We start from the raw sequence: 21,050 nt of genomic DNA on the forward strand, positions 1-21,050 counted from the left end.
TCAAAAAAAACATTGTGCTTGTATTTCGCTTGAAAATAAAAACCGGGCATTGGAGTGTGTACAAGACAATTTTCGTTTTATTAGCAGATTACATGTCATGTTTTCAACACACGCAATAATTAAATGCAACTTGCTGGCTGATAATGTAAGTACGAATATATACAAACGTTAAATACATGTATATACAGTAGCACTGACGTGTCAACACCTTTCCACCTTTGGCCAAACGCACATATAACAGTCACATGAAATTGATCTTCTGATCTTCACTTTTCCTCAGGTTAACCATGAAAGACTTCAGATGTTCTCCGCCTTGACATTTACAGGTAGATACAATCCCATTACATCGTCATGTGAAGTGTAAGTGTCCTCTTCCTTCTTCACTTCTGTCGTGCAACCCTTAGAAGAAAGGTTAGGTGAGGTCGCCTCGAGTTCCGAGGGTATGGATGTTCCGATCTGTGAGGTGGCTGCAGGGTAGATGGCACTCTCCAGGGCGGAAAACGACGGCCAATAGTAGTAATTCCACAGTGATGTCTCAATAGCTAGGGCATAGTCTTCTGGTGGGAATCTGGGGACGGGTGGGATGTGACGAGAGCTGAACAGGTCAACCTCAGGAGAGGCAGAAGAGCTGGACACGTAGCAACCAGAGTCGTCAGGGCAAGATGGCGGATTCCTCTTGTCTGCAGGTTCTGGAGTCATCAGCTGGGTCGTCGGGATGTACGTAGGATCGGCCGGGTAGAATCTGGGTGGTGCATTGGTAAAGGCGCATGATGAGAATCTGCCGATGTCATCCTGTGGCTGGGAAGGCGGTGACTGAAGGATGTTGGCGATGTGGAAGGATTGATGGCGCTTCTCTGCGGGCAAGACCAGTGGATTGGCCGTGACGTCATCCAGCTTCCGCTTCCTGCAGACGTTGACGTTGGTGTTTCTCTCTGACGGACGCAACGCTCCGATATCAGACTGCTGTCTTGACGGGATGAGGACGGGAGGACAACCCAGTTGGATATGTAAATCTGGCGCCCATCTCCCCTCTCTCGACACTGTCGTATCTTGCCTCTTGAATACATCGGCTGCACTAGAGAAAGGTCCACTGTCCAGAAGTTTCCCTTGCCGTTCTTCCTGCTGGGGTCCTTAAGGATCATAGTAAAGCACTGGTTGTGTGAGAGGTTGTGGCGGACAGAGTCTTTCCAGCCCGTGTACGTGCTTTGTCGGAAGAACGGAAACATCTTGCCAAGAGCGTCGTGGATCTGGGACAAGAGCAGTCTTTTCTCAGGCGAGTTGTGGATGGCCATGACGATCATGCCAGTGTAGGTGTACGGTGGCTTCTTGTAGCGTTGGTACGAAGGCTTGCTCAGACGTTGTCGTTTGGGAACTGGTGGAAACACGGGCTGACGTTCGTATAAGCCTGAAAAAAAGAAAAACAGAGTTAAAATCTGGGAGATATGAATCGGAGTTGTAAACCTTACTCCCACATGTTTAAAGTTTACATCCTGATGATGTTTGTCTGCTATCTGATCTGAAAATTACCTGACCTGCGGATTGCTAAATCAGTATCCATTCTATAGCATATAGAACGCGATGCACTGACACCAAATAGTACTACATATTTGGTGGTTGTACTTTAGATGGCAAAGGCAAGACTTGTAAATACTTGGAAACAATCGCACCATGCTAGCTACAAACATAATGACGTGAAGATGTAGCCGAGCAAAATGGAGTTGGGTTTAAATTCTCATTAGATCACGATTGATGAGATCTGTATGCTGGAGCAGATCGGTAGTGTAAAGTGGTTCACCACGACGTTTTACTTACCGCTGGCGAGCATGTTTCCAGCAAAAGAGATGATTTTAAATTGATGGAAGGCTTGTGAGCTATGAAGTCAAGTGTGATATGGTTTGCTACAATGGTTAAGTCAATATTTATACTATCTTTTGGAACCCCAGGCATTCTCGCAAGACGTCAAGAGTGAACGTTTTGATTGGTTAGTACAAACCACCATCAACCAGTCCCCAGTCTCGAAAATCTGGCTAGCCAGCCACCGGAAATAAAATGACAATCCATATCGTTAGTTTTCTTAACAGTGTCCCGACTCCCCTTAACTTGGGGACGGATTAAGAGATTATCTCCCAATCCATATCTCAGTACAACAAAACTACGTGTATTACTTCCATTTTCAATGCTAACCTACTATTTCTGATTCTAAGACTAATTTGGAAGTATAAACTTTTGCTTAAATGTCTATACTTGCATTTACTGCAAAGGTCACTGATGAACTTGTCTTTCTCTAATGATAAGTGTTACTATTAGGCACATTTACTTTTTTATTCCTGAGTCGAGCATTCATATATGTGCGGATCATTTCCTAATTCTCCTAAGAATTTGTCAAATGCTTTAATGTATATACTGCATGATAAACCCGGGTTAATTAGTTTGAAAAGTTATTAAATAGAAATGATCCACTGTACATTATTACTTTATATTTACTCATTGTTTTTTCGGCTTCTTTTTGGAGTGAATTTCATTGAAAATAAGACATTTGACTTAATCAGCTCCGAGCCCAAGGAGTAATTGCCTATAGTTGCATGCTGGTACCTCATTGCATTCACTAATTCAGTCGTTAACGGACGCCATCGTGTAAGTAAAATATTCTTGAGTACGGCGTTAAACACCTATCAAAAAAAAAAATAAATAAAGAATGGACAAATATCCTGATATGGTATCCCGTTTATATACACTGACAAAAATGTGATTTTCAAGTCTTAAGTAGTTTCTTGCATTCTTCTGCCTGCATTTCCTGCGTTATTACATTGATGGTCGCGGTTTACTGTCATCATGATGTATTGCTATATTATATTATAATTCGGTGTTTAATTTGAACCAGACGAAACCTTATCATGTTGGATTCCTTCTTGGGTTCACTAAATGTACCCAGGCTTCTACACGAGCGGATTGTGGCGTGGAACAACGTTTATACAATCAGTACATCAATCAATCCACATCGAAGGCGGTGGATCTTAAGACAGTAAGACGTGACACCGTCACCGTCGCTGAGGCATTAGAATTGTATTCTTTTGACACATACACGAGACGATATTAAAAACGGACACGTTAACAATTAAAGCAGGCATTTTTAGGTAAAAGTCGATGCTAAGGAAACTAATCCAACTGTAGTCGTCATTATGATGTTGTCAATGAATGTACTCCATATACACAAGACGAGATGACACCACATAAGCGAGGAAAAGTTAAAATACTCAGTAGATTTATATGAATAGATACAATTACATATATATCTATAATTTTTGTTAAAGGATATTTACACCCACAGGTAAAGATCAGATCGTCTGCTTCAAAACTTTTGGGTTACAATCTAACAAGACATAAGAATAAACCGTGGAAATTATTTACTCTTAACAACTGTTGTCTACTTTACGCTGTTGAATTATTACTAAATAAAAGTTTATAATTGGAGATCTGCTAACATTTACTCCCCCACCCCCTCTCCTAATGAAATACTTCCCTCATATGGTGCTTTGTGCCCAGGGGGGGGGGGGGGTGGAAGACAATACGAACGGTTAAAAAAGCGGACAATGGTCCTGATCAGAGAGTTTTATTAGCACCTTCTAAGTACCACTCTTCCCTTAATTCTAATACAAAATAGGAGGTTTGTGTACTGTGTCATGTGGGTTTTTCCGGTTTGAATTTAGCCAAAAATCTCTTTCATGTAAGAAAAATAATCGCGGTGACTCAAGGCGTGTTACTGCTCTTGTTGTACCAAAATGTAGAGCGGTATTTCCTTAGCCCAAATAAAATGCGGATTAGTATATCGTTAGATCATTTCCCATAGTCTCTCAAATATGCATTACCGTTGGGTTTTTTTTTTGTTTGTTTGTTTTTTTTTTTTCAAACAGCATGTGAGAAGAACACCTAATGTACAGATCCTGAGGAATCGCAAAATACTGAAATTTCTATACGGTGCTGACAAATATTACATTAGTTGTCCAGAGATCATCGCTTTCTTAGCCCAAATAAAATGCGGATTAGTACATTGTCAGATCATTTCGCATACACTCTAAAATATAGAGTACTGTTGATATTTTTTTTGTAAAAATGGTATTCTTCACTTATTTCATATCATTGGCATGTATATGGCGCATGTATATTGTGTTTAATATTTTTAAATAATAAACTCTACTTAGAAATGAATATACTACCTCTTCATTGCAATCTTGTGACTGACTAGCCACTCAAACACTGTGTATATAGAGTTTGTAAGGGAGAAGCTTTAATATGGGTAATGCCCGATTATGCCAATCCCAGTTTCTTTTGGAAATATATTTATCGTTCATATCAAGATGCATTAATTTTCATTTACTAGAAAATATTTATTGTATAAGACTTGAAGTCCACGGTTATTCGTCACTGCACAAATAAGTAAGCAATGTGCAAGTTATTGTAACTGAATATAAGGTAGAAAATGTAATGAAGTGAACACATGCAATGTGTACAATGTAGCTGAAAAATATGATGACGTTACGGATATCAAAGATAACATGCACATGCGCAGTCAATAGGGAAATTATAACAATATAAAACATTCAGATATAATTTGGGAAGATGTGATGTTAGACACGCGACAGTATCAAGGAGAAAATGTTGTAAATAAAGGTATAAATGTTATGAGGAAACAAGTAGGTATAGTATATATAACATATCTAGAGCTGTCGAAGTCTGGATTGCAGAGCAAGCCTAGCCTACTTACACCATACTTGCTCTTTGAAGGGTACACTATTTTACATGAGAATAAACACTGATGCAATTTTATTTTCGACACCAGGTCTATATATATATATATATATATATATATATATATATATATATATATATATATATATATATATATATATATATATATATATATATATATATATATATATATATATGTGTGTGTGTGTGTGTGTGTGTGTGTGTGTGTATGTGTGTGTGTATGTGTGTGTGTGTTTGTGTGTATAATATTGCATGTTCCGATGGAAAAATCTACATAGCAATGATAAAACATGATACCATACATCCGTGTACATTTACAATTGCTGGATAATTTACACACGAGCTTTCACATACCATATAATCTGAGGAATCACAAAATACAGAAATATCTATACGGTGCTGACAAATGTTACACTAGTCTAGATGAACAGACAGGTTTCTTATGGATAACAACTCCCGTGTTTATTAGCTTGGTTTGAAAGCGGTTTCAGAAGCTATACCGAAACGTTACCAGGTAATAAAACACGGGAGTTGTTATTCATAAGAAACCTGTCTGTTCACCTATACAACCCCAGCTCCTATATGTCTCTGAAAGAAGTTGCAACAGTCGTCAAGAGATTATCGCTTAATCCATCCCCACTCACAACTCTCCCCAGATGCAGTGATCTTTAGCCAGGCGTACTGAAGACAAAATAGAGCTTCGCGTAAAATGATCTCACAACAGTCTAGACCAGGGATTTTCATTCACACCTCCGGGACACCACGCTTCCTTGGAGGCATAACAGTCATGTGAATTGTCACTTCGTTTCCGACCAATGCTAAAGCTTAACAACACAGAGGAAATGGAAACTCAGATGTATACCTTTGCCTGTGTTCACCTCATATCCATGACATTTCTCAGACAGCCCCGTTAGCATGGACTAACTGATAAACGATTTAATGTTAAACAACGATCAAATAAACACATAAACAGAATGTTTGTTTTCTAAAATAATGAAAAAGCAACAATATTGTGAAAGCATGTTTCGTTATATTGCACCGGGTAGTTCTCCACTGTACAGAGAATTCTTACCAACGCGCAATGTTGTCAAGTTTATACAACGTGCTTCCTTACATGGCATATATCATACTCTGTCGTGTCAAACATTATTGCAGGGCTACTTCATTCTGTTTGGCAATAACCACCTCATCTCGAAGGTTCACAAATGTTACATGCATGGTGATATGTGGAGAACGTGCTACAGGCGTTTCCCCACTAGGCAATTTCGCCACTAACATTTTCTCCATCAGACATTTTCCCTACCAGACATTTTCTCATAAAATTGAATCCACACGATGTATACGTATAACATGAGGACATAAATAATTGGAATGTGATAAAGAATAAAGAGAGCTTAAATGAAGATAAGAACTAAAACGAATATATGTTAATTGAAGCTTCTTTCATATAATTCCTACATCGTACGATTTATTTATTTATTTATTTGATTGGTGTTTTACGCCGTGCTCAAAAATATTTCACTTATGTGGAAACCGGGCAGGGCCCGGGGGGAAACCCGCGAACATCCGCAGGTTGCTGGCGGACCTTCCCAAGTACAGCCGGCATGAGCTGCACTTGACCTCACAGCGACCGCATTGATGAGAGAGTCCTGCGTCATTACGCTGCGCTAGCGCGCTAACCGACTGAGCCACGGAGGCCCGCATCGTACAAATGAAAATATATAGTGAAACTGTTGCTTGGCATGTATATCATCTTGTCTTTTATGATCATTTCATGTGCTGTTGACATTTACATATCTGGTGGTATTTTAAACTTTTAAAAAATTTTACTAATCATCGTAACACGACAATTAATGCAGGTACGAGTTTGACATTTACTGAAAAAACAATCATTTGAGCTACATTTGGTATGATCTCAAAATCTAAATTCATCTGCAGATATGTATTTTTGGAAAAAAAACGGATATAGCTTCTTTAAGTGTATGATTTATTTTATTTATTTGATTGGCGCTTTATGTCGTATTCAGGAATATTTCACTTATAGGCCCCCTATGATGGTAGCCAGCATTATTGTGGAAGTAAACTTGGCGGAGCCCGGGGGAAACCCACGACCATCCGAAGTTTTAAATGTATGAAGTATGGAAACTGTTGGGTGGAGAAAATATCTACGGTTAGAAAATGTCTGGTGGAGAAATTGTCGAAAAGGGAAAATGACATCGACCTTGCAGAACATAAGCTATAGTCTGCATTTGAGTTTCCGTTTACATGCAAAATTACATGTAACTTTAAAAGACCGTGTTGTTAACCTTTAGCAGAGAGCGGAAACAAAATGACAGTTCACATCACTGGTGTGCCTCCAAGGAAGTGTGGTGTTCCTGGAGGTGTGAAAGAAAATTCCTGGTCTAGACTATTGTTTGCTCATCTCACACTATCCTCCATTTTGTCCTCAGTGAGCATGGGTAAAGATCATTGGGAGAGATGTGCACTGGGGGACAATCGATAATCTCTTGACCACAAACGTAGCATAGGGTATCAGCGTAGTAATTTCTCTATTTTATTGTTGCTCATTTATTTGGCATGTGAAATATCAAATATGTTGTAAATTGTTCGCCATTTTTATTGTGTGTGTGTGGTGTGAATAGACACTTTGTGAACCAGTTAACGTAGAAAAATAATTTTATCCAACGGAAAAAGTATTACCACAACTTCCTGTCACATCATTTCCAACCAACATTATCACTATGACTCAAAAGCCCACCGTCGAGTTCAATCATTTATTCGGCAAATAATAAAGTAAAAAAACAAGAAGTGAGAGGCTTGAATATAGTTGTCAAATGTTTTTTTTTCACTGAAGCTCACTTATTTTGGGAGGGATTGTTCTTTTATTTCAGCAGTGCAGGGAAAAAATGACAACTCATATCTACTCGCTGTTAGTTAATCCTTCCATATGACGCGTGGTATCCTGGGGGTGTGAATGAAAATCCATGGTTGTTTGTAGAGTGTTGTTTGATCATTTTGTCGTAGTGGTCCTGGGTAAAGATCACTGTCTCTTGGGAGAGTTGTCGGGAGGGGGGGGGGAGGAGGACAATGTGGCCGGATAAAGCGATGATCACTGAACTACAAACATAGAATAGGGCGGCAGCTTAGATATTTCTCTATTTCATAATTGCTCAGTTATTTGGTTTGTGAAATGTCATGATCTTATAAATTGTTCGCCAAAGTGAAATACATATACGGTAAAATATTACCATTCATAAGTATAAACCTCTTCAATGGCACGTTGTCTCACGCAATCCATCTTTATAGCCAATCCATGCTCTACAGTAAACAGACTTTACGTCCAATAAACGACCAGGCTGCAGTACAAGCATTTCTTCTCAGTCATGGCACAAGTGATTGGAAATATGGTATATTATGAAAGGCTGCGGCATTGTGGGTAACTGCTGCAACATCAGTCTGCTAAACGAAGCTTTCAAGTTCGCACCAATTTTACTGTGATGACTTTTCATTCCGAACTATCACACATCGACAAACTCTCTTCATGGGCTTCCCCGATGACTGTGCAATTACGAAAAACTGTGAGCCGGAAGTCTTATACTATCGGTAGTTTGTAGTAAATGAAAATTGCGGCATATCTGAGGGTATATGTGGGAAAATGACCGAACAAAGTGCTAGTCAGTATTCGATATGGTATAGGGATTTGATTTTTTTTGTGTTTTGTGCGACAGAAGCAGTAGGATGGTTTGCGCGACAAGGATTTCTGTGACAAAGGAGATATTTGGCTTAATGCAAACCAGAAAGAAACCACATATAACAGTACATAAGTTTACTGTTATTGTGTCAGAATTAATGGGGGGGGGGGGGGGTAATTGTATTTAGAAAGTGCTAATGAAACTCGCCGGTCAGAATCATTGTGTGGTCACCTCTTATTACTGTGTCTATTGTGCTCAAGGTTCCTGGGCATATACCACCGTCTGAGGATAGTAATTTGGGCACAGGCATGGTGACGGGGGTGGGCGGATTATCGGATAAGTCTATTGGTCATCCACCTAATTATCTCTATTTATTTCAATTTCCTGTTGATCCGATAAGGCAAAGCATGCATTTCAAGGGTTGTTGACAACTGGAAATAATTCCCATGGTACATTTTTATGTACATATATCTTGTTAGGTAGTGACAGACCACCTTTTGAACAAGCAATGAAAGTTTCGCATAAAAATCTTTTAACACAAACTATACATAGACATATACTTGTGTATAAAATGTATTCAGTATTGTCAATCTTCGTTTCTTAATTAATTGGGGCCATCTCGTTTTGTATATATATATATATATATATATATTGTTCGCCTTTTATGTTAAAAGATATTTTATATATATATATATATATATATATATATATATATATATATATATATATATATATATATATATATATATATATATATATATATAGTATATTCATTTAATTTTGAAAATATCGTTATGAGAACGATATAATGCATACTTGGTTCAGTTGCCTTCAGTTATCTTTGTTTTTAGCGTTACAACTTTTCACTATAATAAAAAATATCTGCTGTAATTGTCAAAGTACCTGTTTCCATTATTAAGTCAACAACATACATCTATAATGACTGAGGGAAATATTATATAATAACTCAGCGCAGTTAACAGCGTAACTTCAAATTACTGGTTTGAAAAAGACCACATTATACGTATACTTTGAACAGCACGTTTAATATAGATTGACTGATCCATTGACTGAATTAATAGGGATTCACGTTGCAATCTTCTGGTATATAATTAAGGAACCCAAAGAGCTCCAAGGATTCTGGCATGAGAAGATTTCATCATGACATAATATAGCAAAGCACAGTGATGAGGAAATTGTGACAATCTAATTAACAGTGCTGGAGATGTTAAAAAGGGAAGTGGGAGAAATACTAGAACTTGAAAATCACATCATAATTTCTGAGCCAAGAAACATATCTAAATTTGTATTTTTGTTACCTAATTCGTATAATCTGGATATCATATCTGGAATGATTCAACTGGTGAATGGATTAGTGAATCCACTGAGGTTCCAGTGTGCACCAAATACAACTATATGATCAACTAAACTAAAATCAAATATCCTATTTTCAATCAAATTTACACCAAAGCCGAGAAAGCAATTAGCAAATAGCATACAATTCGTCATTCACTTTTAATGAATTTACACTACAGGGTAGTTCCAGTAATTTTGAATTAACCCGAGTCATACACTACACCAAAACAGTATAATAAAGTGAGATAGTACAATAAACAATAAAGCAATGATCAACACACTAAATGGACCTACAGGTTCTCTGTATTTCAAGTACACTTATATTTGAATTAAGAATTTTAAAGATAAAAGCTAAATGTACATAACAGTAACACTCATCACTCGTTCACGCGTGCAATAAACTATGACGATTCAAGAAATGCATCGTCACAACATTTAGACAAAAAGTTTATTCTTCAAACACAGTTTTACAACTAGAGAAAGGATTTCAGCTTTGGAAGTAGAAGAAAAACATGTGATTTTTTTTCCACGAGATATGGTTCGGGAGGTAATCCTTTAATCCCCATAAGTTGCTGGAGTGGGGTCGGGACACCGTTGTCGACAGCTATGTGATATAACCGAACAATATAGACAAGGGATTTCCATCAATAACTACAGGACGCCACTCTTCCTTTATAAGAAAAAACTAACGGTATGGATTGTCATTTTATTTCCGGTGGGTTGCTGGCAAGATTTTTGGGACAAATTGAAGCATGGTTGGGGCGGGGGGTACCAACCAATCAGAACGTAAACTCTCTCCGTCCTCTGTGATGGCCTGTGGATCCAGAACATTGTATAAATAGAGTTTACCATTGTGATACACCAAATTGCACATCACTTCAGAGCTCACAACCCTTCTCAGAATTTGTACACGGCTTCGATCAGTTTGAAATTATCTCTACTGCTGGAAACATGTACAACATTGGTAAGCACAAAAAAAACGTGTCGGCTAATTATTGCATATACCCGATGTACTGTATCACACAACTCTGTAGGGAGTTTGATCCACTGACCAATCAAAACAGTACTCCACATAAATGGGATGACCAAAAACATTTTAAACACGCGCCATGGAGGGTTCTGAACGAACAATCTTTAGGCCTATATCAGTTATTCTGTTATTTATTCAAGAAAGTTTAAATTTAGGATTAGATGTCAATCAAAATGTCATCAGGATGTCGTCATGTGCAATAATTGTGTCTCTTATTTCAGGCTTATACGAACGTCAGCCCGTGTTTCCACCAGTTCCCAAACGACAACGTCTGAGCAAGCCTTCGTACCAACGCTACAAGAAGCCACCGTACACCTACACTGGAATGATCGTCATGGCCATCCTCAACTCGCCTGAGAAAAGACTTCTCTTGTCCCAGATCCACGACGCTCTTGGCAAGATGTTTCCGTTCTTCCGACAAAGCACGTACACGGGCTGGAAAGACTCTGTCCGCCACAACCTCTCACACAACCAGTGCTTTACCATGATCCTTAAGGACCCCAGCAGGAAGAACGGCAAGGGAAACTTCTGGACAGTGGACCTTTCCCTTGTGCAGCCCGATGTATTCAAGAGACAAGATACGACAGTGTCGAGAGAGGGGAGATGGGCACTGCAGCTACACGATCAACTAGGTTGTCCTCCCGTCCTCATCCCGTCAAGACAGCAGTCTCATGTCGGAGAGGAGCGAACGACTGGGAGAATCATCAACGTCAACGTCTGCAGGAAGCGGAAGCTAGATGACGTCACGGCCGATCCACTGGTCTTGCCCGCAGAGAAGCGCCATCAATCCTTCCACATCGCCAACATCCTTCAGTCACCGCCTTCCCAGCCACAGGATGACATCGGCAGATTCTCATCATGCGCCTTTACCAATGCACCACCCAGATTCTACCCGGCCGATCCTACGTACATCCCGACGACCCAGCTGATGACTCCAGAACCTGCAGACAAGAGGAATCCGCCATCTTGCCCTGACGACTCTGGTTGCTACGTGTCCAGCTCTTCTGCCTCTCCTGAGGCTGACCTGTTCAGCTCTCGTCACATCCCACCCGTCCCCAGATTCCCACCAGAAGACTATGCCCTAGCTATTGAGACGTCACTGTGGAATTACTACTATTGGCCGTCGTTTTCCGCCCTGGAGAGTGCCATCTACCCTGCATCCACCTCCCAGACATCTCCATCCAGACCCTCGGAACTCACGGTTGGCCAGACGAGCTCACGTTGCCCTTCATCCTGTGCTTCAACAACCAGCACTGTTCCTGAGGTCAAGAAAGAAGACGCGACAGATGATTTATGGCGGAATTCTGCTGTATGGTTGGTTTAGTCCTACTTTCAGGCAAACTAAGTGTTGATGGACTCTCTGATCAAGCTTGTTGACTTACAACAACTTGTGTATTTGCTATCTGTACATAGTGAAACATAATTTATTTTTATAAATTTCAGTTATTATTGTATTTGTGTCCTGGATGATTTGTGTGAAACTTAAACCAAAACAATGAATTTGTGCATTTACATGTATTTGTGTTTTCAACTGACGAAATAAATTTATTTATTTTGTCTACATCAAGCCTTTTCTTCCCGTGTTGATAACAAAGCATTTTGACAGTCAGATGCCACGAAACTTGCTGGAGACATGTCTCAGATAATGTAAACGCTACGACAAACCCCAAAAAGAAAACAAAAAAGCAACCTCTTTCATTTGTAATGTGAAATAAGGTTAATGAAGGAAATATTCTGGACGTTGCTTGCTGGTTAGGGAAACGAAAAGGAATTGAATTAAGTCATAAGCGATGATAATACTGTAAGAACCTGATAATATACCAATGTGACATTTAGAATTATTCGGCAAAGACAGCATTGGTTGCCAAAGTTACTTTTTTTTAAATTTTTTTTATTGTACCTTATTGGTGATATGACTGCATATCATTCTTCGTAAATCACATGCCGCTGTTCTAGGTGTTACCTTAATATCGTAGTTATGGAGTTGAGAAACTCTCGTTGAAGCTACAATCAGACCAATTCACAAAAATCAATCTATTTTTTTTTTAGCCTACCACAGAGAGTAAGTAAGCTCGCCGCAAATCGCTGCTTTTCTGATCAAGTGCCAGAAAACGAGACTGCCATTGAGGTCATGACTCCAAGCGAAATGTCAAGGTATTATCTCGCTCGAGTGTTCTCTCTGAACAGAATTGAATGTTTTTCCCAAAGCGTTTCATGTTCACTTCTAGACCGTACAGACCTATAAAAGGAGGAATACATATAAAGAATACGCAGTTACTTCGACGATATCGCTGCTCTATACCACCATGTCAATGTAAGTTTTATGCGACAGCAATGTAGTTTATATACATTACTAGTATTTTTTTTATATAACATAGTAATATGTTGCAATATTATTAGCATTACTTAATACTATAATATTATGTTAAATTAGCAGAAAAGATATCAGACTGCACCATGCACGACATGCTTTTCCCATATGATATCCACGTCCACAATTACTTACTACATCCGGGAATCAGAGAGAAGGTATCAGCGCCACGCTTTAATTGTTGAAGTTGAGTAAATCCCTTATGGATGGATTATTATATAAATATATGGTCACGTTCAAATCCAAAAGAGAAAACGCTTAAACAAATATGTTCTAAAACAGAAAAATAGAACGTTTCACAAATATTTACATTAGTGCTAACAACATTTTATAACATGTATGGAGAGCAAGTCATGTTTGAGTGGTTAATATATGTTATGATTAGGGGAACTTTTTCCTGTCCAGTGGCGACTCGGGTCAAAGCTGAACTGACCACAGTTCTCCTGCAAATCACATAATACTTTGCAATTATGGCGTTTATTGTACAGTAATCTCGAAGAGGCCATGTTGTAGATCTTTCGCAAAAAATCCATATTTGCTAATCCAATTTTCTGCATACACCAAGAGTAGTTCAAATTATTGGTTTTCAGTAAATATTGGACTTGAATATACAAGCACTATCTATGGTGTTCACATGATGCTGAGTTTGGAAAATGTCATAATGTGACACTCATGCAGTGAAAAGGCTGATATTTTTGTCAAATGTTTTATTCCAAAATTATAGAAAAAAAATCGACTGGATTGGCTGTGATCTATCCCTTGCCGAAAATCTCTGATATAATGTCAAGGGCAATAGTGGATAGAAGGATCCGTGTGTGAGACGACTGAATTAAAATTAGCTCTGGGGGTGGTATGTGTACTCGACGGGTAGGGGAAGAGGTGAAGGGTGCGGAACTGGATGGTTACCAAATTCTCTCTAAACACAGCAATGGTATGGATTGTCATTCTGTCCTCACACATAGCTATGTTACAATTCCCTCCTCACTAAACACTATATAAACAGAATCCACAGGCTAATACATATACAGTTTTCGTGATATATAATTTTAGTTTTCGTCAGTCGAAAAATATACACTACCGGATATGATCATTTCGTAAACCCTACAAAAGATTCTTTCTTTCGCATTATGTGCGTAATTTGCATAATTCGCAGATTAACATGAATGAAGTTTTGTTTTATATACCTGTCAGTAAATAAACAAACCTTTGAGGGAGCGTCTGTATGAATTTTACTTTACAAACTCATAGTATTTTTTGATAACGATGGCTTTCTTTCGTCCATATGTTGTAAGATATATTGACAGATATGAATAACCGAGAAAAAAAGCCATCTTATTTTGAACATTCACAGTGACTTACAGGTAGGTGCCTTTATCCTCTCTATCAATTCAGTCGATCTTTAAATTACCTTTCTGAGATATATCTTATCTTCAAACTATGAACTTGTGTTTTAGAGACCATAATGTTTCATATTTATTTATGTATTTGCTTGGTGTTTTGTGCCGTACCGTTTCTCAACAATATTTCACTTACATGATGGTGGCCAGCGTCATGGTAGGACGCAACTGGTCATCCTCGTGGAAAACCCACGACGATTGCAAGGTTGCTGGCAGGCCTTCCCTCTTACGACTGGAGAGGAAGCCACCATGAGCTGAATTTGAATTCACAGGTGAGAGGCTCCTGGGACAATGCGCCGCGTTTGCACGCTTATCGCCCCGTATTTCATATGATACTGATATATGTATTTACGTGTATTTAATGATAGGTGTATACATGTGTATATGTACACGAATACAAGGCACAAAAAGGATTCAAGTTTAAAAAATCTATGACAATGGCGAAAGCTTTTATTTCACGATATAGCATGCATTTATACCGCAGCGATCAGTTAAGCAACGTAGACTTTTGGCTTAATCGTGAAAAATATCACTGAACTAATAAGGTGTATTGGGATTCAATCAACATAATTCATCTGAATTACTTATACTTGAAATAGAACATAAACCGTGGGAATTCTATACCAGATGTTGACTCAAATGTGTACTTGATGAGAAGAAACTGCACTCTAATAACACACAACCAGTTAGCAGAGAGTAAACACTCACAACAACCATTCACCCTATAACGCACCGCACCCCCACCCACCGAATCTCTCCTCACCTAGCTGAAGCTTTCCAAATCTCAATCCACATTCAACAGGCTATAAGAGAGGCTTATGTAAGGCATTTCCAGCATTTTCCGATGAGCCATAAACGTGAACAGTATATACCTAGCTACACATCTGCCGTGACAAGTACGCTGAGAGAAAAGGATATACCGGTATCGTCGAATTGGTTCCGTAAGTAAGACTTTGTTCCTGCATTGCACAAGTGACGTTAGCACATTTTCATTGGGGTAACGTCCCTCTTCATATGGGAGTTGAATGTTTCCTCAGCCACACAAAACATGGTGGACTATCATAATATCATTTAAAAATTAATTGATTGAATATGTGTTTTTTTTATATATATAGAATAACAGCGGTTTGCTTATTCATGGAGGGATCTCCAACTAAGACATGATTCTGGTTGTGGTAGCAAAATTAAGGTAAATTGTGAAAATATCAGTAAAGCTAAACATTCCACAGATGCATATCAGAATGATTTTTACCATGTGATCTCAATGATCAAGGCCAAAGCTCAAATTGCCAATAAACCCATACATCATTGCCCACGAACCCATACATCATTGCCAACGAACCCATACATCATTGCCAATGAACCCATATATCAGACACAGCGGCGAAAATAGTGTCGAAATAGCCAGATATCCAAATAAATAAGAGATATAACGAAAAAAACCGTTTGGAACTTTAAAAACGAATTCTAAACATAGTTCTCCTTCACTCGCTAAAATTTCTCAAGGTTGTTTAACAATGGTGCATGTAGCACCAGTAAAAGAGTTTTACACTCAAAAGAATGATCAGCTGATTTTAACAGAAAACCTTTTGTCTGTGTGATGCTTGAATGTACTCTGTTGCCGATAAGTCACATATAACACAATATTTAGGTTGAATTAATAGAATAGGTGTACACCTATTTGACAGAATAAATCTGCTGGTATAACAGGATACTTTTTAACATCACTTAGCCAAAAGGCTATCTGTAAAATTTAACGGGGTTATTTTTTCGAGAGTACAAACAAGTAACAATGTCCAATCTCCATTTGAAAAAGCAAATACAGTAATCAAAGGTAAATGTCTATGCCTCAGGATTGCCCATAATGGAAACAGCGCACCTACAGAAGGTTACCTACCAAAGGTACCCCAAACCTCCGTATTCCTACGCTGGCATGATCATACTGGCCATCGAGAACTCCCCAGACAGGCGTCTCACCCTCTCACAGATCCATCAAGCTCTGGCCAATATGTTCCCCTTCTTCAGAGACTCCAGTTACACCGGCTGGAAAGATTCTGTACGTCACAACCTCTCACAGAACAGGTGTTTCTGTAAGATCCTGAAGGATCCCAGACGGGCGAACGGCAAGGGAAATTACTGGACGGTGAATCTTAAATTGGTTTCACCCAATGTGTTCCTCCGGCAAGACAGCATGAAGGCGGCTAGGGGAGGTAACTGGGCACAGGAGTTGCATGAGCAGGTGGGGCTTAATCCTGTAGTCTTGGACACCACTTTTAAGGCGATGATACCAAAGGTACAGTATCATCGATTACAGTGTGTAGCAGAAGCTGGGCATATCAGGACGAGTTCTCCAATTTGCGCTGCTTCGGGCAAAACCTTCAAGAGAAAGACGATGAGCGACGACACTGAGGACTGCAGACCAGAATCCCACCCTAAGCGACAAAAGACCTTCTCATTCAGCATTGCCAGCATACTAAAGCTTAGATCCCACATCAACGCGAAAATCTGTAATGTCAGGAAGCTTAAGGAAGGCAGAGGTTCAAGTACAACTGTTTCAAACTCCACGCAGCGGATGTCTCCAAAACACGTAAAGGGCACTTCAGAGAATCCTGCCATTCTCACCTCATTCCAAGGCCACCGGTACCGAGCATCTATTGACAATGAACTGTTTGAAAGACCTGAACTGAACTCAAAATTCTCCTCCGAAGAGAGCATCACTTTTCCCAATGGGTTTGCAGCTAGAACAGTTTTCCCATCATATCAGGAGTTTAGTGAAGCACTCGAACCGTCCCTTAACCTTTACCAGGCATCCTTAACCATCCCACCCACTGCTGCACCCCATAGTGACACCGACGAGTCTTTAATTTACCCTCAAGTCAACTTGAAACACGATGTTACGGGGAGAGCTACGACACAGAAAACCCCGACCGCCGCCATGTTGAACCAGGATTTGCTGCAGTATTATGGAACAGACTACGTCCATCAATTTGCCCAGTCCCCACTTGATTTTACAGCATACACTCAACATTTCGGACCTGAAATCCTCATTTAAGTTCTGTAAAAGAAACAATTCTTCAAAATGGATAAACACATTATTTACGCGTCATTGTGTTTTTAGTAACGTGTACAAAATTTTTCAGACATAGACGATGTTACATAAAAGAAGTAAGTCTTTAAAACAGTGCATGTATATATGAATGCTGTGTTGTGAGAAAAAATAAATATTTATGAGACTAACAGACCGTCTTGCCGTTAGCCAGTATATGACATCAACGTGTTTCCCATTGCGGGAAAGAGTTCGAGTTGAAAACCCTATATTAACAACACGATCCTTTGAAAGAGCCATTTGCATATATTTATTTATTTATTCGTTTGGTGTTTTACGCCGTACTCAAGAATATTTCACTTATACGACGGCGGCCAGCATTATGGTGGGAGGAAACCGGTCAGAGCCCGGGGGAAACCCACGATCATCCGCAAATAGCTGGCAAACTTTCCAACGAGACATCTGCATATAATTCTTCGAGATATGGACTTAGGGAGTTATCCCTAATGTTAAAGGAGAAGAAAATTTAAATATCAAACAAATACCATTGAAAAGAGTGTATATTTCCTCGCAGGTTCATGTCATAAAAAAATCTAATATGTACCTCAAGTTAATAAATTATAAATACAGTCAGCGCCAAAATCCGCTGTGGGCGACTCCATTTTTCCCGAGAATTAGTACTGAAGTCTTCTGAGTTAGGAGAATTGCCGTCGGAAACCGCCAAAGTGCAGTTGGTACATTTCCGGAAGAACTCTTCTTCCCAGAAGGTAGCGAACAGTACTGTTCGTTTTCCGCTTGACGATCGGGAAACCGGAATGTTGGACGTAGGTTCCGAGTTTACAGGAACAAGCCGGCAGTTTTAACAACTCTCATTGGCTGAGAGGCAACACTCCCCCAGCATAAATTACAGAGTGTTGAAGACGGAGGACGCGATGAACTCAGCGATTTATGCCAGCTTTGCCGTTTCCAGACTTTACGTGTTTGGCGAGGAAAAATCACAAAGTTCTGCAGCAGGCATCACCACATAGAAAAAATGTGCTCTTTTCAGCCTATAGTGTCATTGTTTTAAGTTTTCTTCTCCTTTAACTCACATCACCCTTACAGTGATGTTCAGTAGATTATTCTGTTTACCACAGAATATTGGTGTGACAGGTTGGTGTATAAGCGCCCCAAGAAGGGGCAGTTTCAGTTTAGTCTAGTGGAATCGAATCTCCAAAACCGTTCTGGATCAAATCTCCATGAATGGTAGCCCCAGTCACATTTGTATTCTACTGATTTGAACACACCGTCCTCGGGCAGCGGGCAAACTGGGAGAGGGGGTCTGATTGGCCATCCCATCCGAATTATCCTCCAATCAGAATCCCGTATCCAGGAATGATGGAAACGATCTGCTGACTTTGAATGTCCTCATTCAGGAATTCTACTAAATAAGTACAAAATCATGTCTTTATCAACAACGTATAAAAATTTACTTTAACCCAATTACTAGGGTCCGGTTTCATGGAGTTCACTTAGCAAAAGCTTGCCCTTCACTACCAAGACGTATGTTGTAGATGTATCATTTGCACTTAGCTAAGGCTACTTAACACTAAGTATGCTTCATGAAACTCACCCCGCCTTTCATCAAAGATATTTCCACGTATAAGAACGTGTTGTATGACGTCAGACAGTTTATCGTATGTGTGGGAATGGCTCTTAGTAACACATCTTTTGGAATGTTAACAAAATGTTATCGGACCTGTAAAAGAGGCCAACCAGAAGTGCTCCTTTGGGGTTACTATGCTCAAGTCCTACATCAATGGTTACGTCTGGGGAACCAAAGTTAACAGCTTTTCCTACGAAGTCCTGATTACAGATTGCCTTTTCCTTCTCGAACATGTTCGCCACGTTCTTTTCGTTCATCACATAGGTACTAGCCTGTGTTGTTTTCAAAACCATTTTATCAAATCATTACACCATCGCTCTCACCTGAAACTGAAAATATGTTCAGTGTGTTTCAACGTGGCACACGGAAAACAGACAATGATTCATGTTTGCAGAATATATCAGGGTATGAAATGAGACACAACATAAAGGTCCGTTTCTTGCCACACTAGACGGTTCTGTGTCTTTTACCAGAATACCTATGTTCAAATGCCAGACAGCCGAAGTGGCGTTAAACCAAAATCATTCGATTAACATAATTGACTCGACTGACATCACAATTATTCACAAAGAAGTAGTATGCTGGATAATGGGCGGGTAATGAGTCCAGTAAGTTTTGACTGTGAGGGGCACGTGTATTCCCTAGTATGTGATCGTCTTTAAGTCCTTTTTCTGACACTGCCATGTTTCAAACTGTTTTGAAGTTTTGGTGAAATATAAAACACAAATGAACCATATTTTACCCACAGTAGCCATATGATCTTAGCACAGCTTGTCTTCAGTAAAATCAGAGTTCGAAGCTAAAAAAAAATGCAGAATATTGTCAGTATTTTAGACCTTAGGTGTGGAGTTTGTGGTAATCGCTTAAGACACAGTACACAGTATTCTTTCCTTCTATGGTTGCAAGACTTACGGTGTGTATAACCGGTGTTGCACATTGAATATAAATGTGCTAATGCATCTGAAAGCATTTTTGGAAATGACTCTACATGAACACGTATGTTGTACTTGACCCAAAAAGAAAAGAGGAAATAAAGATTAGCTTTTCACACTAAAAAGTACACAATATTCACAGTCAGACTGGGGTGTGTAGTGTTGTTACAGCAATCTGCGGTTTGGAATTGCGACCATCACTATAGGAAGAGTACCATGGAGTATTCACACCCAGTTACACCACAAGAACATGAAACAAAAAAGAAGTTTTAAAAAACGAAAGGAAAAGGGGGTTAATTATGTTGTGCATTTCCTGTTGATGCGGGGCCTCTGTTTGCCCTTGGTGGTTAGCGCAGGGCAATAACACAGGAGCCTCTCATCAATGCCATCGCTTTGAGTTCAAGTCCAGCTCATGATGGTTTCCTCTACGGTCGTGCGTGTGAAACTCTGTCAGCAACCTGCGGGTGATCATGGATTTCCCCCGGAATCTTCCAGGTTTCCTCCCATCAAGATGCAGGCCGCTGTCATTTTATAAGTGAAATATTCTTGAGTACGACGTAATTTAACTCCAACTAAATAAATAAACAAATGTAACCTAGATACAACACCGTGCATCCGTGCGTAACCGTTATTATAGCAAATAATAACACAGTATTCAAATGCAATAAAAGTATACAAAAATTTATTTATTTATATACTTGATTGTTGTTCAATACTGTAGTTAAGAATTTGTATTTACACGGAGCGCCCGGCTTAAGCCCTACCTATGGCAAGTCACTGGGGAAATTTCTCACGAGTGACGTACAGATATGTA

The 21,050-nt window shown here is 39.4% G+C and overlaps 2 protein-coding genes across 2 annotated transcripts; both read left to right on the forward strand.

The window, feature by feature from the left end:
- The first annotated feature begins 11,029 nt into the window (after positions 1-11,029).
- Positions 11,030-12,169, forward strand: LOC135465936 (forkhead activin signal transducer 3-like). Its single transcript, XM_064743317.1, has one exon. It carries the CDS (start codon positions 11,030-11,032, stop codon positions 12,167-12,169), a length of 1,140 nt encoding a protein of 379 aa, XP_064599387.1.
- Positions 12,170-16,477: 4,308 nt separating this feature from the next.
- Positions 16,478-17,665, forward strand: LOC135465937 (forkhead box protein C2-A-like). Its single transcript, XM_064743318.1, has one exon. The coding sequence runs from the start codon at positions 16,478-16,480 to the stop codon at positions 17,663-17,665; it is 1,188 nt and encodes a 395-aa protein (XP_064599388.1).
- Positions 17,666-21,050: the final 3,385 nt, after the last annotated feature.

Source organism: Liolophura sinensis, chromosome 5, assembly GCF_032854445.1.
Source record: "Liolophura sinensis isolate JHLJ2023 chromosome 5, CUHK_Ljap_v2, whole genome shotgun sequence".
Taxonomy (NCBI): domain Eukaryota; kingdom Metazoa; phylum Mollusca; class Polyplacophora; order Chitonida; family Chitonidae; genus Liolophura; species Liolophura sinensis.